Source organism: Madurella fahalii (assembly GCF_045866475.1).
Source record: "Madurella fahalii IFM 68171 DNA, scaffold_5, whole genome shotgun sequence".
Taxonomy (NCBI): Eukaryota; Fungi; Ascomycota; class Sordariomycetes; order Sordariales; genus Madurella; species Madurella fahalii.
The window spans coordinates 1,414,097-1,432,198 of record NW_027263975.1 but is presented as its reverse complement, the minus strand read 5'-3'; the positions used below and the strand labels follow the sequence as shown (position 1 = coordinate 1,432,198).

Genomic DNA, 18,102 nt, shown 5'->3' with positions numbered 1-18,102 from the left:
TATGAGTGTTGAATCAGCCCCCACCCACCCCGTCTGGATCATGCGCTACCATGGTATAAAGACCTGCAGTATTCTGTTTATCGGCGTTGCTAACGTTATCTCTGGACAGGGCATGGAGGATAGCCTAATCGTGTTTTGTGGAATAACACGCTGCTGGCGCTCAAGGTACTTTACTGTAAGTCCGAGGACCCTGACAAGGAGAAGCTCAGGGGTGGGATGCCCAGATGTAGCCAGGAACAACATCTGCCACTAAAGAGCTGCATATATTCGGGATTTCCTTACCTCTATTACATACGACCATAGGCAGTAGAAGAATGGTGATCCTGTTTCCACATAAGTGGGGCTCTTGGTGGGGCCGTGTGGGGTGGCCCAGTTTCTTTTCTATTATCGAGGGGGCGGAGCGTAATCCGTAGTACGGATGTAATTCGCTGCGAAGGATCCCCGATAAGCCTTCGCCCTCGTCAACTGACGCACCTTGCGTTACAAATAGCGTTAGTTCCGTGATGAGCTGTACTCCTCTGCCACCGTTAAATAAGTTAGTGCGACAGGGTTTTTGGCAGGCTTTTGGCTGTGGCGCGCTAACTTATTTAATGGTGGCAGAGGAGTATGACTAATCTGACAATTCTTACACTTACATAAGAAGACAACGATGGTTAAAACTTTGAACATTTAAAAAACAGATAACATGCAGCAGGTACCTGATGAATCGCTCACCTTTTTACTTCCAAACTGACAATCTAACCTTTTCAACGTGACTTACTATCTATAGCTCCTTGATGCAAAACCCATACGGACGAATGTCGGTATCTCCAGGACTAACCCAATAATCGCCCAAAGGCTTCTGAAGATTCACTGGATTCACCCGATTCTGAAGAATGACTTTATACCTCCTTCCTTGACTTGAAAACTCCAAGGCATATATATCCCTCCGCGGTAGCGTGATTCGGTGAATAATAGGTGCCTTTGCCACACGCGAAACGGGTGCCTCGAAACAGTCGGAAGCCCGTTTGAGCAATCGATTTTGCATTCTGCTTTGCTGTGCCGTAATACGAAACTAGCTATTCACCAGGTCCGTTTGAACTGCCTAACCAAACATACGAGCCATACTTACCACCTACTTTAAGTGTATAGCGTAGCCATCCGCAAGGGCATATGTGGATATATTTTCCTGCCGCGGGAAAAGGATATATTACTGATGTTGATGTGTGCGAAGTCGAAATTGTATAGCGGGTCAAGGAATCAGGAGGGAGGTACAATGCTCAAAGGCCGTTGCTGCGAATTTGAAGAGCCAGGTGAATGGTTGACTTTGGTTGAATGCCATAATCTCGCAAAGTAAAACCTTCTTCGAACTACTTTCCACCGTAAAACAAGTCGCTGTTCCTCAGGTGGAAGTTCTACTTTTTTTTAGCAAGCTTTTGTTTGACGTTGACGGTTGTGTCATTTAGTGTTACCGAAAGCGCGATTGTTCTATCCGTCAGTGTTTTGACGAAGATAGTGATTGGCTTTGGGGCTAATGTAAGTGTTGTTAAGGGCGGCTGCGCCTGCTGTTCTGTCCCCCCCCTCCTCTCCCCCCCGTTGTTCTGGTGGAGCCCAAGTCGAAGCAAGTGATGTATAACGCATTTCCGCTTGCTGCGTTGTCGATCCCGGCTGCTGAGGTGGGCCGGGCTGGGTTGGTCCGGGATTGTGGTGGTGGTGCAACTAATGCCGACTTGTGAAATACCTCAATGTCGAGCGGCTGGATGTTCGGCGAGGGGTTACGGATGTACCCCACATACGTAATTACAGGACATCCGATGATGGCGCGAATGGTGAATGTAACGAGGTTCGGATTGAGAGACATTTTCCAATATAAGCCTTGAAAATGAAAATAAATGGTTTGCTTGCCACAATGTGCGGAGGGTGAAACTCTGAGGTTGTGTCAATCACTACTGAGCCAGCCAGGCCCGTAACCCAACCATACAGCCGCGCCTACCGCGACCTCCCTCCTTTTCCCTTGGTGAATTTACCGTTGGTGCGACGCTGTCTTCCGGCTCTGTACTTTCCGCCTGATAGATACCTATTTGATGGTGTGAGAGGCCTCCGCCTGCTTCCTGCGAGCTTCTCTCTTCGTGTTGTCTGAGTGCGGGGAAGATTACCCTATGCCAATAACAAGACGCGCCGGAAAATGAGTCATATCAATGTGGTGATATCAAATGATGCGTCGATTGCCCTGTGTTGAGTTGAACCAATATGATTGCCAACTGCTGTATGCCGGAGACCACGTCTGGAAAGCGAGGTTGTCGATGTCATGGTTGTTTGTGACTGCTCTCAAATGCGTGACTTGCTGCGTAGACACCCCATGTGGGGCACTCCTTTCCATCACGATTCACTTGAGCTGATTTTCCCACTTATTATCAATGAGAGTCTTTCAAACGGCACACGCTAGCTTTCTTGGAAAATGCATGTTTTGTGCTAACTTCATGATGGTAATTGGTTCCTTTAAGGGTCAAATGCGAGACCATCTTACTGAATCGTTCGGTGGTGGATGTGCGACGGGTCAATTCGGGCATGTTGTGGTTGGAGGATGCTTGCTTAGCAGTCGAATCTTTTCGGAATCATGGGAGCTAAGTACTATCCGTGGAGAGGCGTGGATCCAAAAACGTATCTCCGCAACTCGGTGGACGCGGCTTCCTTGAACTCGAGGAACTTGAAAGCCGAAAAAAAAAAAAAAAAAAAAAAAAAAAATTCACATTAGATTTGTCACTGATCTCTGCCGGAAAAAGGGGTCATGTCCTTCCCTAGTGTCCCGGGTATTGTTGTAACCACCGCTCCACCTCCTCCTGCTCCATAACTCACCATCACCATCCGGTTTCGATTCGTTGCGGAGTGGTTGGAGGGTCGAGGTGGCCAGCTTCATCATCATGGACTGATCTTTGGACCGCGTTAGCCGCCTTTGTTATCCCACCCAAGGCGCTACATCTGCAACTGTCTCAACATCCACGCTGCCTCATGTAAGGCAGCAAAACTTTTGGTATCACGGCAGACTAGCACTCCCTCAGCAATTCTTTGTAATTGGTGCGGCTGTGTCTTGTCGATGTAGAGCATCCTTGACCTTTTCAGTCAGATGAGTGAGTTGGAGGTGGAGCGTGAGATGTAACTGGAGCGATGAGAGCCCTGGAGCAACCACACTCAGAAGTCGTGTTGCCAATGGATCTCCTGGTTTACCTTCATAGCAGAATGCGTGGCAGCTTTCCATAGGACGAAAAGTGCGTGGTTCAGCCCCCGCTTCGCGCCCGAAAGGTTGCTTCTGGCATGTTCATCATCATGCTGCCTTCATCGCTCTAATGGCCGGCCAACAGAAGGTTCACAGATAGGCTAAACCTTGGGATGCGGTATGCCGCCACGGCTATAAGACCCTGCTGTTCTTCATGACGAATATCCTGCTGATAGTCACCGCTGTCTACACGGTGAAAAGAGCTTTCTTGCAGATACACCAAATATCATATTCCACGAGTCCTTCCCCGTCTTATATCCGCGGCTAAAAAAAAAGTTCTATTGTCCTCCTCTGTCTACCATCATGTCCGACATTGGATCTGAGCTTTCTTCTCAAACCCTTCCCCACCGCCCTCCTCCTCCGCCTTCCCCTCGTCTTCGCAAGGATATCCTCAATCTTAGAAGAGACGAGCTGGATCTCTTCGTCCGGGCTCTCTACCACATCCAGAATCTTCCAGCCGAGGACGAGAATTCGTTCTTCAAGATCAGCGGCTTCCACGGCGAGCCTTTCCGCGGCGCCGGGTACACCAACCCGCAATGGTGGGGTGGCTACTGCAACCACGGCAACGTCCTCTTTCCTACCTGGCACCGAGCCTATCTCCTTCGACTTGAGAAAGCCCTTCAAAGCATCGGCCCTGAGTACGCCAACGTCACCATTCCATATTGGAACGAGATCAGCGACGCCACTGCCAACAATGGCATCCCTCCCGTCCTTCTGCAGAAGACGTACACTTTTGTCGACGAATCCTCCATCCGCAATCCGCTCTACTCATACATCCTCTCCGCCTCAGTACACGACACGGCCACCGGCGACGGGGACAACTATTCCAAGCCCAGAGGATACGAGACGGTGCGATTTCCCTTCTCGGGGCTGCAGAGCGGCGACTTTGCCGCACAAGCGAAGAGGTACAATGCGGACCTAGCGACGAAGACGGAGGCTGAGATCAACGCGGCGCTCAATGACAATGTGCACCGGTGGATCTTCGACCAGAGCCTAGTAAACTCGGACTACAACACAATCTCGACGGGCGAGAAGCAAAACTACCTGCAATGCCTGGATGCGCCCAACTACACATGCTTCTCCAACACCACGTCGATGCAGCAGTGGAACTTTGAGTGCAACGACAAGGATCTGCCCGAAGTGATGTCGCTAGAGCGTCCGCACAATGGGGTGCACCTAGCCGTGGGCGGGTTTCATATCCCAAAGCAGGGGAATAGAGACGTCGCAGAATATTCCCTGGCGAACGGGGACATGGGGGAAAACAACACGGCAGGGTTTGATCCGATTTTCTACCTGCACCACTGCTTCATCGATCTGGTGTTTTGGGTATGGCAGTGTCGGCATGGCCAAACGCACCAACTGGACATTATCCCCGAGTATCCGGGCACCAATTCCGTGGACTCGCAGGGTCCCACTCCGGGGGTGCCGGGTAATGTCTGGCTGACGGTCGACAGCCCCTTGGCGCCTTTCAAGAGGCCAAATACGGGCGCGTTCATGACGTCTAGGGTAACGATCGAACCCCGACCTCCATATCTCCAGCTAGTGTACGCTATCTAACCTCTACTCTTTCTAGGACGTTACCAACATCAAGGCCCTGGGTTATGACTATGACATTCCTCATGAGCTGCAGCCCCACCTTCCCGGCAATCCCCCTTTCCCCCCTGCCCCCGGTGCCCCGGAACCACATCCCCACCTGCATATATCAGGCATAAACCGTGCACCTATCAGCGGGTCATTTGTGGTGTCCATTTGGGTTAGGGATTCCGAGTCCCAAAAGGAGTGGCTGGTCGCTGTGGAGCCCGTCCTGAGTCGCTCGCAGGTGGAGGGGTGTGCCAACTGTCTCAGGCATCTGGATGTCAGATCCTTTGTGCCCCTTCTGGGTTGGAGTCCCGAAGATGCGCAGAAGGCCGAGTTCTTCGTCAAGTTGCACACACATGCTGATAAGGAGGGCAAGTCGATGCCGAAGGGGCAGAAGCCGACGGTGAGGTTGGGTGGTTTGCAGAAGTAGGATGAGCTGCAAGAAATTTTCCTTCATACAGGGGGCGTGCACGACACACTCAGATGATAGTTCTTCGCAAAGATAAATGAGAAAATTTTCTCTACACTGAACAATACAAGTAAAAAGAGGCCACCTACATAGGAGCCGGTGACGCCACGAGATGTACCAGTCACTGTGGGTGCTGTCTTGGTTTGACATAACCGTGCATATTTTGTTCCATTCCTGCCTCTAGGTAAAAACTTGGGGTAGAAGGTCGCACCTGAATAGTGAATCAAGTTAGGCTCGACCTGAGGATTTCTCTTGGCACTGTGACGATAGTGTTAGTTGGCAGTTGTGGTGGCAAGGCTAAGACAGCTATTTTGAGCACCTTCTTCCACCTACTATCGCCACTACTTCTAGAACCCTTCTTTCTGACAATTTCAGCCCATAAGTGACGTTTTTTTTTTTTCCGGCCTACCTCGCTGTTACAGTCGCCACCTCGCGAGTTCTATACTCGGGGATAACCGTTGTTGAAAGTACCTCGGAGTGAGTCTGTTGACGGTTTCTTGACGATGACCTTGTGTTCTCCCGCACTCTAGCGTATCGTCCACATCTTGAAGATCATAATTGGGTTTCCTCTAGTCGTCTTTTTGGTGGAGATTCTTGTCTCCACCGGGTGAACCCAATGGAGAAGGCCTCACCTATTAGGCAGTTGTCGTCGGGATCGACCATGGAGCTGTATTCTGTAGGGCCTGGGTATCAGTTTATGCCGTTAGCTGGTTCCCAGATCGCGATGGAGTCGCCCACGAAGAGCCATAAAAGTGTTTCTGGGAGTGAAGTCGGAGGCGGCCAACAGGAAGGGGACCTAATTATACTAGGTCCTTCACGACATCCCACCACTCTCCGAGATAGCCGCGCTTTATAAACTTCGCTCCTGGCACAGGATGGCGCTCAAAGGCCCAAGGTATGTGTAAAGGAAGGGCTCTATGAGGTTTGCCGGCGGCTTCCGCCAGCTCCCGTGAGAAAACTAGGTTGAAATAATTTGCTAATCGTGCTTCTATGGTGGGTAGATGACTTGGTCCGTTCCTACAAGATATATCTGGGAGCAGCGTCTCCAGAATGGCACCAGAGAGCTGCCGTTTTTAGCTGCATCCGTTACAGTGATAACCCTAACCCTGAAACTACCAAAATGTTGCTGTAAGTCCGCGGGCAGCGGGTCTTTCCGGCGCTAGATGCATCCCATTTTCCGGAAGCCACCACCCTGTTTCCTGGACTCCAGGGCTTCCGAATTCGGCCTACTTTGCACCTACGACAAGGACACAGGAAGAATGGTAATCCTACATAAGTGGGGCTCTTGGTGGGGCTGTGTGGGGTGTCGATTTTTTTTGGGTCTATCAACCCTAACCCTGTATATTACGTGCAACGGGCCAGGCACTCGACGAGGGTGTTTTTGGGTGAAAACGGCTCCCAAAACCGCGACACAGAGACTCTGCGTGGAAAACCCGTGCAGCACGCGCAGCAGCCAACGACTTGCAGGAGTGTCGCCAGGGTTTGTGTTGCGCCTGCATGGGATGCATGACCTTCGTCGCAGCATGAACAAATTAACAAATGCAGATTGATTGGTCACCGTCGCAAATTTTCCACGCAATCTTCGTTGGACTCTAGCCCGTTCCTGCAAGAGATATTTGGGGTAGCATCTCCAGAACGGTACCAAGAGCTGCCGTTTTAGCTACATCCGTTATGGCGACTTAACCCTAACCCTGGATTACCAAATAAAATGTTGTCTTAAGGTCTGTGGGTGGCCGGTCTTTCCGGCGTCAGATGCATCCCATTTTCCGGAACTCATCATCCCATTTCCGGAACTCATCATCCCATTTCCTGGACTCCAGGGCTGCCAAATTCGGCATACTTTCCACCTAGGACCACGACCCATAGGAAAACTCGGGATCCCGTCCGCTCTCCCTTAGATAAGCTACTGACCGCCGAACTAGTACTCAGGTCGGTGACGACTGGGGAATCCTCGGTGTTGTATGTTTTTTTTTTTCTTCTTCTTTTTTCTTTCTTTCTTTCTTCTCTTTCTTTTCTTTTTCTTTTACACCTTTTGTGGAACCTTACTTTGCTCAATGATAGAAGTCTTGGATAAGACACTGATGGTGGTAAGTATGTAGGGACGGAACGATTTATAATTCACGGTAATGATTCCGCTTCTGCTGCGGGCGCCACCCGCCAACGGCGGTCAGTCTCTCTACCCTGTCCATGCTAACCCAGGCATTCGAGGAAAGGAAAAAGCACAGTGTAGGAGCGGGATGGAAGGAGTTCATCTAAGCAGGAATGAGTATTATATACACGAACCAGCAGAGCGCCCCTAAGACGTAAGAAAGTCTTTTATGATCCTGCCATCTTGAAGAAACCTCCCCTCACCAAGCCTGTCCCGGTCTAAGTCCAACCAGACAAGGCGGGGACCCGCCAAAGAGAAGGGAGCCTCGGATATCCATATCGAATTGCACAAAACAGCCTCCGTTTGCCAAAATGCATGCTCACCCCCCCTGAATTTCCCGCGAGGTAAAGGGGCCAATCCGTCAAGTCAGGGCCCCCATGATCGCAAAACAAAAGGAAAGGGTAAAGGAGGATGCCGTAGCCCTATACTCTTGAGGCATCGTTTCGCAAGTCTGCCCCTGGCATGTCATCTAGACATCCGCCAGCCGTTTCTTTATCAGTTCTACGAGCTGCGAGAACGCCGTCGCATTCGCTTCGCTCAACTGCACAAGCTGTTAGCGCCAAACGCATTCACACGATAACTGCCAACAAAACGCACCTTCATCTGCACCTGTCGCGCCTCGCCGCCCTCGAAAGCCGTAAACAGCACCGTCGCTGCCTTGAGTTTGCGCGTGAGCTGGAACTTCATGGCCGGCAGGACGATTGTGTTCAGGATCACACGTAGCGTGTGGTCCTGGCGCATGATCAGGCGCACGTTCTTCGGGCCGGCGCCCTCCTCACCGCTGTCTCCGTCATCGAGCACCGACGCGTCGAATGAAGACGGGTCCGGAGCCCCTTGCTTGTCAAAGTCTACCGTCGACTTGGGCACGTTGATCTTGAGCATGCCTCCGCCCCGCTCCTTCCACCCGACGCCCTTCTCCATGATGTACATCTTGGCCCGCGCCGAGAAGAGCGTGACTTCCTGGCCTTCGCCGTCGTCGACTACGACTGTGCCGAGGGTTAGCAGGAGAGAACGAGAAGGGGCCATGGGCGGATGAACTCACTCTTTTGTAGTTTGGGTTTCTTCTTGTCGTCACCAGCCGCTGATTTGGACTCGTCCTTTTCTCTCTCGGCCTCCTTGTCCTCCCCGTTGTCAGACGCAACGTCATCGTTGCTGGCTTCGTCCCCGCTGCCCTCGCCCTCCGACTTTCCCTCGGCGTCGCTGTCCGGTGCACCGAACGGCTTGGCCGGCTTATCGCTCCTAAGGGCCTCCCCGGGCTTGCCAAAGTTGGTGATACGCGGCCCAGAGATCGCACTACCCCCGAAAGCGCTCGCAAAGGGACTTGACTTGAATGCCGATCCGCTACCTTGCCCGTTAAGCCCGGCAAACGGAGACGCCGCCGTCTTGGAGCCGAAGCTAAGTTTCGGAGGTGATGAGGGTACAGCAGCCGGCTTGGGGGGGCCGAGAACGCTGCTGAACGACGTCCCTGATGCCGAGGCAAACGGGCTGGGCTTTCCCGACCCGCCTAGCGCACCAAAGGGCGAGGTTGACGAGCTGCTGAGTTTGGCAAAGCCGGAGGCAGCATAGGCGGCCGCCGATGTTTGGGGTTTGTCCGTCTTGACCGCTGCCGCTGCGCCGGTCGACTCCATGCTTGATCTCGGCGATGCGCTGGCTGATAGGGGCTCCTGTGATCGTATTAGCACCGGACTCTGTACCCATGGGCGGGTCTGTATGGCCGAGCCCTTACCACTTCTTCCTTCCCGCTCTTTACCGCGGACGCACTTGCTTGGCGATCCCGCGGCCGCTTCTTCTCCGGCTCGGACCGGTCTGTCCTACTCTGGGTGGCGCCGGCGCCGGTGGGCTTTTGGGATGCCCCTTCCTCGAGCGGGGCCTCGGCAACATCCCTGTTCTCGTCCAGCTCGTCATGCGCCCGCTTCTTCTTGGGCGATGAGATCTGTTCCTTCAAGGCTTCTTCCCTCGGCGGACCAAGGCTGACTTCGGGGGTGATTCGCCGGGCGGGTGCCCTATTGCTGGGCGCATCGTCGTCGGAGGCGCTCTTGTCGTCCTGGGACAGCTGCGGGATGTGCCCCGCCCTCTCTGAGATGCTAGTTTGTTTTAGCTCGCGCCGCGCGGCCGTGGTCTCGGCGTCCTCCTTTGCTGTGCCAGTCTCGGCGTGATCTGAGATGTCGCTCGTGTTGTGCGGGTCGTCGGCCATGATGTCAGAGGTTGGCTCGTCGGTGGGCAGCCAGTCGGCAGTCCTGGGCAGGATACTTTTTATTTCGTTCCGGTCGAGGTGCAGAGACACGGCGGGGAATCAAAGTTAATGGTGTCTGGGGGGCAAAAAAGCTCGATGATGCGCTATCACAAAGCAACGAGGCCCGCCAGAAGCAGTACCGAAATAAATTAGCTACGAAAATTGCGGAGATTTAGCAGAGTTAATGCCCGCTGTTGCGCTTGGGTTGTGAATGGGGGACGGACACCAACCAAGACGGAACCGGCTCGTCGCACCTGCAAAGGAGCGGTAGAAGGGATTGGCCCAGAGGAACCCACACGCTAAATGAGGTACCCCGGTACCGCTGACAAGGCATGCTGAGGGGGAGCTGACAGTGGGGTTTGGGTGCCAACTTGGGTGTTGGATGCGCGATTCAGCCAATCACTTCCCTACGCATGTTCATCGCCATCTCACGTCGAGTCCTCGCTCAGGGCATTCTAGCCGTGAATGAACGAACCTCGATGTATGTTGTTGCCGTCGCCCACATTTTGGCATAGGTTGGCATCCCGACCATTTCCCCGTGCATACAAAGAGTGGTCTGATCGGAGCAGACAAACGGAACAGAACTCCTTTGACTGCGACGGCCATCAAGGGTCTTATCCACCGCGAAGAGCCCTCACGATTAATGCGGGCATGATTACGATTACAGCGATATCTACCTCCCTCTCGTCCTGCTCTCCTCGGCGGCGATAATATCCCCCACCATGTCTGCCACCGCCCTAAAGGACGCAATCTCCTCTGCAAGCGTCAACGGCTCCCCATCCTCATCCTCGTCTTCATTCTCACGCTCGGCCTCCGGATTATTATCCTCCTTATACCGCTCGTCAAACAACATAGCGTCCTTCTCATCCTTCGGCCACCTCTTTTCACCCCCGCACCCATTCCCATATCCATAGTCACACTCATGGCTACTTTCCACTTCACCTATGGCCCCTAACCTGCGGGCCTCTCGGCGTCCCTGTTCCTGAAACCCACCGAAACCCCTCCAACCCCGCGGCCAAAACCCCTGCCATTGACGATTCTCCTGCACACGTATTTCATACCATCCGGGTGGACCTGCCATCGAAGATGGGCCGTCAAATGCGCCGCCGCCGCTCCTAGCGCAGGAGATGACTACACGAAAGAGCGTCAAGAGAAGCAAGAAGAGGAGGGCCAGTTTGAGGGTAATGCTCGAATCGATGAAATCGGATGCGTCATCGGGGAGCCCATGTGTCCCTTCCGTATCAGTATCATAGCGGTTGTTGTTTTCCTGAGAGGGAGAGCGCCAGGGTGGGAGGGGGATTACTCTGGCATGGGGCACGTCAACGCCAAAGATTACTGCGGTGGCATACTTGATCCTGCGCAGGACCGTTCGGACGACGCATTTCACGCCGTCGCAGTCGATGATCCCGCCCGGAGAACCCGCCCCGACTGCTTTGGCTAACCACTGTTCCCTGGCGTAAATCTCGCTCTCGAGCTCGGCCAGTTTGTGGTGAAGGAGCTCCAACTCGGCCAGTTCCCTCTCGAGAACAGACTCGGTGCCTCCCTCCTCCTGAACAGACATTTCCTGGACAATTATCCCATCGTGGACAGGAGTTAGTTGAGGTGTATCCTTTTCTGTAGGATGTAAGGATATCTGGACCGCGTCCGAGCCGGCGTTGTCCCCAGGTATTGTTGCTGAGGAAGACAATGAGAACGGCCGATAATCGTCCCCTCGGCGGCGGGGATAAGGAAGGCCATGTGTCAGTCTTGGCAACTGCACCGCCAGCAGCAGAAGCGCAGTTGTGATCGACTGACGCATCTCTAGGGCCCTGCCTAACAGGCAATGACGCAGTGATGGGGGGCCGGATAGGGAACGGTCTAAGGTATGAGGAAGCAGACGAGGTGGCCTCGTCAGCCAAGAGAGGTGCGTGCAGCAGACGTAGGCACGACTCGCTAGGTGAGTGCCTTGCAAAATTCTGCTTTCACCCTAGTGGATTGAGCCAAAGGGATCAAGAAGCTTCAAGAAAAAGGAAGGGTAAGAGAGAAAATGGACATCGCTGTCCTTTTCTCAGAAGCACCCCAACGTCTCAGATATGCGGGCCGCTCAACAATCTACTCGTGTACTGTACCGTGCTCAAGTAAGCCGAGCCTTTTATCACCCCGCATTGCAAGTCAGACAAGGCCAGTGATCCACGGGCGAGGGGCAGCCTCAGGAGCTGCGCAATCTCTCCCGTTTGGGACATCAGGACAGCGGTGCCAAATGCCAGTCGACCAATCAGCTTACATGAGCTGACGAGTCGCTCTTCCTTGGCGCCCAAACGTCACACTTGATTGCTCCGTGAGGGAACCAAGTGCCTGTTATGCGTCATATGTGTGGTTGATGATTTAGTCTGTATCCATAGCGTAGGGAGCTGGTATTCAGCCCAACAGTCTCTGGCTTGCTTTCCGGCAGTGTTGGTGATGCCCCGTGTGGAGAAACCTAGGTCCTAGTTTGAATAAGTAGCTACATATCTACCAGATACATAGACGTGCACCCGGTTAGTCCAGCCCCTGGTTTGTGTATCCTCCATCATGAATGAGAAGCGCACGTCTATCGGTAGCTAGCCTGATGCGGAGAGGAAATCGCTGAGAGCCCACAAAATATCACTCCCACGTGCAGTACTCGCTACATGGGAAAGCGACAACCGAGTCTTGTTCCCATAAAATAACCGCACAGCCACGCAACACACAGTTGCCCTCCTACCTCCATTGTCTAGGAATCATTACACAAACCTAACTCAGCCCAGACACTCCAGGCCAGTGTCTCCTAGCCGCAAGCCTCGAGGCCCTATATGTATCCTCCCATGACCAGCCAGAAGGCGAGCGCCCCTGTTCAGCAAGAGCAAACCCAGTTCCCAGTTCACCCAACCCCCCCCCCCCCCCCCCCCTCCTCTTCTTCCCAAAAGGGAACGTGCAGCAAAAGCTCAACTAGTCATAACCATCGTCATTACCGCCGCAAAAGAAGCGGCTCAAGACCAACCCGACGACAGTTAGCGTCTTTAGCGTCTCCGATCTCGATCCGTCCCTGCTCCCCCGGAACCAGACCCCCGGCCGAAATGGTCTCTGAACCAGTTCAGCGGGCCACCACTCCCATGATTACCACCATTGCCATTGCCCCCTTCTTGTCGCTGTTGCTGGCTCTCCCGACGAGTAGCGGCTGTGGCCGCAGCAGCGGCAGCCTGACTCCGCCTCCCATTCCCACTCCCACTACCGCCGCTGCTACCAAACCCCGAATAATCCCTCCCATCCCATTCTGAAGTAGAAAAAAACGAGTCCCTGGGCCTATCGCGCTCCCTATCCCTCGAGAGCGACGGGCTCCTGACCCGCGCCGATCTCGAAGCGGAAGCGCCGTCTGAGCTCGGCCAGGCGCCCGGGGGAGACAGTGAATTGCGACGGTGTAACCCCGACGGTTGCTGCGGATCTGAACGCCGGAAGTCGCTTCCCGTTCCCGCCCCTGCCCCGGCCGCATTGCGGATGGCGCTGAGGCGCTCCAGGTTTTCCCTGACGCTGCGGGGCGGCCTGTCGTTGCGGGACCGGCCTGGGCTGGGGATTGGGGAGAACGACGCGAAGGGTGAGAAGGTGGCCGCTGACGCGCCCGATGGCCCGGCGAACATGGATGTCGGGCCGGGGCTGGCAGGGGAGGACGGCTGCGAGTGGTGGTGGTGCTGCTGTCTGCTGCTGCTGTTGCTTCCGTTTCCCTCGCTTGTTTCGATGGGCATCCTGCAAATGGGGCAGGTATTGTGCTCCTTAAGCCAGAGAACGACGCATTCGCCGTGGTACCAGTGCTTGCACGGCAGGACGGCCACCTCATCCCCTCTATTGATCTCGTCAATGCAGATAGTGCACTCCGCTTTTCCATCTTGGCCAAGCATTTCATCATCTACTCGCTTCTTTTCCAAATTGTCGATGGCGTCCTGAGACGCAGGCGGGGCTGCGTTCGTCTGGGGAGATGCATCCATCAGCTGCGTGATGATGCGGTCGAGCGCTTCCTGGGTGTATACGGCATCGCCGTGGACTGCCGCGGCCGGGTTAAACAGCGAGGCAAGAATGTCCTGAAGTCCACTTCCAAGGCCAAAGCCCGCCGGTGCGCCGGCGCCTTCCCGTGGATGCGGATCATCCGGGGTGGGCATCATCGGGTTACCGAGAAGCTGGCCAAACAACCTATACGGTTCATCAGCGTTAGCCGTGCCGCCACTCACAATAGAAATCGTCCGTATCTGCGGTCCAGGAGAGCGAAACGGGCGGCTCCGAGGGCTGACGTACGTGCCAAAATTGGTGAAGGGTGTTTCCTCCGGCCCCCCCCGTACGGTCCCGCTGGTTATTGTAACCCTCGTATGTGTGCCGCCGAAAGGACCAGACCTAAAGGTTGTTTGATGGACCCGGGGTCCATGCTGGTGCCCGTGTTCATCCGGAGGAAAGAGCCCGCCCGCACCGTGAACCCCGCCTACTCTTCCGCCCCCAAGATCGTTCACAAGCATGTCGGCAAACCGACGGAGTATAGCGTCGCCCTCGTTGTAGTTGGCGCGCTCGCGGTCATCGCGCGCCGCAAATGGCGGATCGAGCCGGGAACGGCGCATAAAGAACCCGGGAAAGCCCTCTGGGACATGTTCTTCTATATCGCCCTCGTCGGGATCCGAGTCGGAACCACCAGGGCGACGGAAGTGGAGACCGGAACCGGTGCTCATATCTGAAGGCGTACGGACGCCGTGCATAGTACGGGGGTCGTTTGACGCCTCGACCTAGTAGTACACATCAGCAAGGTCGCGCAACGCTGGGGGAAACGGGTGCGGCCATAGCCACGAACAGTCTCGATGAAGTCGCTGCCGCAACTCGGACACAAGAGAGCATCCTGATCATCCCGGATCCACTCGTTTTGGCACGCATGGCAAAACATCATCTCCCTTTCGCCGGCGGCGCCCGGAGGGGTTGCGGGGAAGGCAGAGGAAGCCATGCCGAATCGCCGGCGCGGCTGCTGGTGACTCCGCTGATAAACAGCGATGGCGCCGAGGAGGCCGGCGACGATGTAGGTGATTGCCCGAGCTTGGGAAGCCAGTCTGCCAGACGTGGTGACAATAGGTACTGCGATTTTGCTAAGGCAGCAGTCGCCTCGAGAAGCCTGCAGAACGCAAGGCCGACGAAGGCAGGACCTTTGATGTACGGAGCCGGTGTCGTGGCCCCACTTGCCGGGGGGTGGGAGCAGGATGCCAGCGAGTTGGCGCAGTTGCTTGTTTGATGAATTTAGCAAAGAGGTATGAATGTATTAGTAGCCTGCAGCCGGTATTTCGCTATTGTTGCGATGGTTGTGATTATTTTTTTCTCCCTGAAAAGCGCTCTCTTGGTTGCGCAGTTGTTTCTGTGAAGTAATCGGTTACCGTACGTGCTGGATGTTTGGGCTGCCGGGCCTGGTGCAGTGGAAGACGTGCGTCACAGACGCTCTTCAGTTCGAATAAATTCCGCCGGGTACCTCCACTGATCTGGTGGCTCGGGCTACCCTCCCAGCCAATACTTGACTCTTGGTCGATCTCGGCTGAGCAGTCAGATAGCTTGCTCAAATCGCCACACTGCGGCGCAACGATTATCAGTGGAGAAGGAAATGAAAAAGCAACGACGGCAGCAACTGATAGGGAGAGCAATGAGTTGCTACCCAAATTATTGTCGCAGGGGAAAGCCGGGTTTTGAGCTCTCGTTATGATCGTACAAATCTCACCCGTCCCATTCCGCTGTGGCGGTCTACCCTTGAGTGGATATGAGTGGCTGAACCCAATAAGAGGGAGGCCTAACTGCCCAACGAATTGATGACTATCCCTCCGCTCGCTGGGCTTTGCAAGTTGTTTCTGTCTGGTTCTCTCGACAAGCCTGCACGCTGTCCAATAGACGTGCGTTTCGTGCAACCACCAACCACCATGGGGACAACAGGGCCAACTGGAGACCAGAGAGGGTCATTAGGCCTTGTTTAGACAGCGCAACACAACGCATACTGTACCTGCAGCAACCTTGCTCCATCACCTAGCCATGTACATACACCATCTCACCGTTGGGGATGCCCAACCCCCCACAGTTCCAGGCAGTACATTGGCGATGCCAATTCAGCCCCGATTTCCCGGTTCCAATAGCCGGCTACTTCAGCACCAGGCTGTCGCCGCTTCGTCCGAGAGCTCCCGAGGCGCTGATGCGGGGCAAACTGGAGAATACATGTACATTATCAACGGACTCGAGGCCTCCATCTCAAAGCCGTAATCGGAAGCCCGGCGGGTGCGCTGGGATATGTTCCATGAGTGGTATCGCTGTTTCGCTCCGCGTACTAGAAATCAAAACCACGAAGTCATGATCCCCGCCTTTCCCCTATATAAATACAATGTCCGCCCTAAATGCACCGAGACATGCCCATTAATCAGCCGTTATACACGTTCAGTTCCCTCAGAGCAGGCTCATCTCTTTCGCCCCAAGTTCCTCAACAACACACCGCCGATGATACCAGCCGCGACCGCGACTCCACTGACGATTGCCACTCCCATCAACCCCTCCTTGGCCACCTTGTCGTCGATTAGAGACCGCAAGTTTGTCGCCTGAAGGTTTCCGGGTTCCTTATCGAGCAGGAGATCGTTGTATTTCCGTGCCTCGCCGTAGTTGCCTAGCTTGTAGTTGCCTAGTGCGAGGTAGTAGAGGCATTCACGACGGCGTTCAGGTGACGTCCTAAAGATTTCGGAAAGCAACATCACACCAAGGTGCTGGTCGGTGCGCGTATTGGATTTCACGAGGCCCTACGGCGAGACATAAGCTGGGGCCGTCGGAAGAGGGAGACTAGTTGCAGAACCCACCCACGCATAGTTGAACTTGGTTTGGACGCCGACCATATCACCCTCTTTTTCGTACTGCGCCCGCAGCACCGCCAGCTCTGCTGGGTTGAGCGGCCTGTGGCCCTGTGTCAATACTGTCCGATACCCAAATCGCAAGCGTAGACACTTACGTCTCGGCATCGATTGCATCTGGAAGCATAACTAGTCAGTTGTCTTTTACCGCAATTGCGGATTTTAGTTGGCCGAGCACATACATGGAAGTTGTGTCATTGTGGGGAATTTCTGCGAGTCGGGTTCTGAAACAAGCTGCGCTGAGTGTTTGTTTCTTCTGAAAAGGTATGCACACGGCAAGCTACCTTTGACCTTTCGGACACGCTGTTGTCGAGGTGTGGGCAGTCTGGCGGTCGCTCAAGCTCGGGCCGTTTTCCCTGCATGTGCTGGTCGATGACGAAGCTGGCCACCAAAACTTGGAGCGAGATAAGATAAGGGAAGACTTTCCCCACCACACCTTTGTCGTCTGGGAGATTGGGGTTATCGACGCCAAGACATGCGACAACAATCGCGGCAATGCGCTTTGCGACGCTGCATCTCTCAAATTCCACACCGAAAGACGCGACGAAGACTGGACGCCTACCATCACGCAAAAGCACATAACCGCGCAACGAACATCTGGATCCCACGAAAATAACAACCCCCATATTCTCAACCGCAACCGATTCCCTATATAGAAAGGGAAAATAAAAAATCAGAAAAAAAAAGGGAAGAAAACAACCACCAAAATGCTTCTCGAAGAAGACCCCTCCACAGTACGTCCTCAACCACCAACACCACCACCACCGACCACCACTATCATCACCAACGGCCACTAACAAAAATCCCTTTACACCTTAGCTTATCCGGCACACAATAGCCAACTTCAACATCGCGCCGGACAAGACGGCCGTGTCGCGGGTGAGCGAGTCGCTCTCGACGCTGCAGCAGGCGCGGGACCTCCGGCTGCGCGAGGCCGAGGCGTCGCTGCGCAAGCTGGCGCGCACGCTGGGCACGCTCTCGGCGCAGCACGCCGAGCTCACGGCGTCGCACTCGTCGGCGCAGCACGCGTCCGAGATCGCCCGCCTCGACACGCAAAAGTTCCGCATCGCCAAGGCCGCCTCCGACCTCGAGATGGAGACGGAGCGGCTGCAGGCCCAGCTGGCCGAGCTGAACGCGCGCCTGCAGGAGCTGGAGCTGCAAGGCGTGGAGGGCGGCGCGGAAGGCGGGGGAGGGGGGATGGTGGAGGACGAGGTGCTGTTGAGGTTGAAGGTCTATAGGAGCTTGGGGATGGAGATCGAGCGGGATACCAAGGACGGCGAGTTCAGCCGGGTGGTGGTGAGGAATGACCGGAAGGGCGATGTGCACGTGGTGAATATTGATAGGAGGTTTTCGAGGTTTTGGTATGCCAATTACTTTTGGCAGAGTCTTTGATTGGGAGAACTGAAAAGAACAATGGGTTGGCGGCGTTTGGGTGTCAGGTTGGGAACTAGGAGGGATGTCTGCACATTCGATATATACCATTGGCGGATCGGAGGTTGATGTATAGGATAATGGGTTCCGTTCAGTATTTAT

General features: G+C 54.5%; 6 protein-coding genes and 1 non-coding gene across 7 annotated transcripts; 2 read left to right on the top strand and 5 right to left on the bottom strand.

The window, feature by feature from the left end:
* Positions 1-3,556: 3,556 nt before the first annotated feature.
* Positions 3,557-5,261, top strand: MFIFM68171_08995 (tyrosinase; the record flags this gene model as incomplete). Its single annotated transcript, XM_071064414.1, has 2 exons — positions 3,557-4,759; positions 4,827-5,261. 2 exons carry the CDS (start codon positions 3,557-3,559, stop codon positions 5,259-5,261), a joined length of 1,638 nt encoding a protein of 545 aa, XP_070920515.1.
* Positions 5,262-7,159: 1,898 nt separating this feature from the next.
* Positions 7,160-7,264, bottom strand: MP_IFM68171_r69. The gene has a single exon (XR_011606015.1). It is a non-coding gene; the product is annotated as a 5S ribosomal RNA (ribosomal RNA).
* A 654-nt stretch (positions 7,265-7,918) lies between these two features.
* On the bottom strand, positions 7,919-9,643 carry MFIFM68171_08994 (Nucleoporin NUP56; the record flags this gene model as incomplete). Its single annotated transcript, XM_071064413.1, has 4 exons — positions 7,919-7,990; positions 8,047-8,435; positions 8,492-9,113; positions 9,176-9,643. 4 exons carry the CDS (start codon positions 9,641-9,643, stop codon positions 7,919-7,921), a joined length of 1,551 nt encoding a protein of 516 aa, XP_070920514.1.
* A 712-nt stretch (positions 9,644-10,355) lies between these two features.
* MFIFM68171_08993 (uncharacterized protein) lies at positions 10,356-11,480 on the bottom strand (the record flags this gene model as incomplete). The annotated part of the gene is made up of 1 exon (XM_071064412.1): positions 10,356-11,480. The coding sequence occupies one exon, from the start codon at positions 11,478-11,480 to the stop codon at positions 10,356-10,358; it is 1,125 nt and encodes a 374-aa protein (XP_070920513.1).
* A 1,219-nt stretch (positions 11,481-12,699) lies between these two features.
* On the bottom strand, positions 12,700-14,651 carry MFIFM68171_08992 (RING-type E3 ubiquitin transferase; the record flags this gene model as incomplete). The annotated part of the gene is made up of 2 exons (XM_071064411.1): positions 12,700-14,439; positions 14,505-14,651. The coding sequence occupies 2 exons, from the start codon at positions 14,649-14,651 to the stop codon at positions 12,700-12,702; spliced, it is 1,887 nt and encodes a 628-aa protein (XP_070920512.1).
* A 1,477-nt stretch (positions 14,652-16,128) lies between these two features.
* On the bottom strand, positions 16,129-16,767 carry FIS1 (Mitochondrial fission 1 protein; the record flags this gene model as incomplete). The annotated part of the gene is made up of 4 exons (XM_071064410.1): positions 16,129-16,461; positions 16,519-16,612; positions 16,668-16,686; positions 16,752-16,767. 4 exons carry the CDS (start codon positions 16,765-16,767, stop codon positions 16,129-16,131), a joined length of 462 nt encoding a protein of 153 aa, XP_070920511.1.
* A 509-nt stretch (positions 16,768-17,276) lies between these two features.
* On the top strand, positions 17,277-17,961 carry spc24 (putative kinetochore protein spc24; the record flags this gene model as incomplete). Its single annotated transcript, XM_071064409.1, has 2 exons — positions 17,277-17,303; positions 17,389-17,961. 2 exons carry the CDS (start codon positions 17,277-17,279, stop codon positions 17,959-17,961), a joined length of 600 nt encoding a protein of 199 aa, XP_070920510.1.
* Between the last annotated feature and the right edge of the window lie 141 nt (positions 17,962-18,102).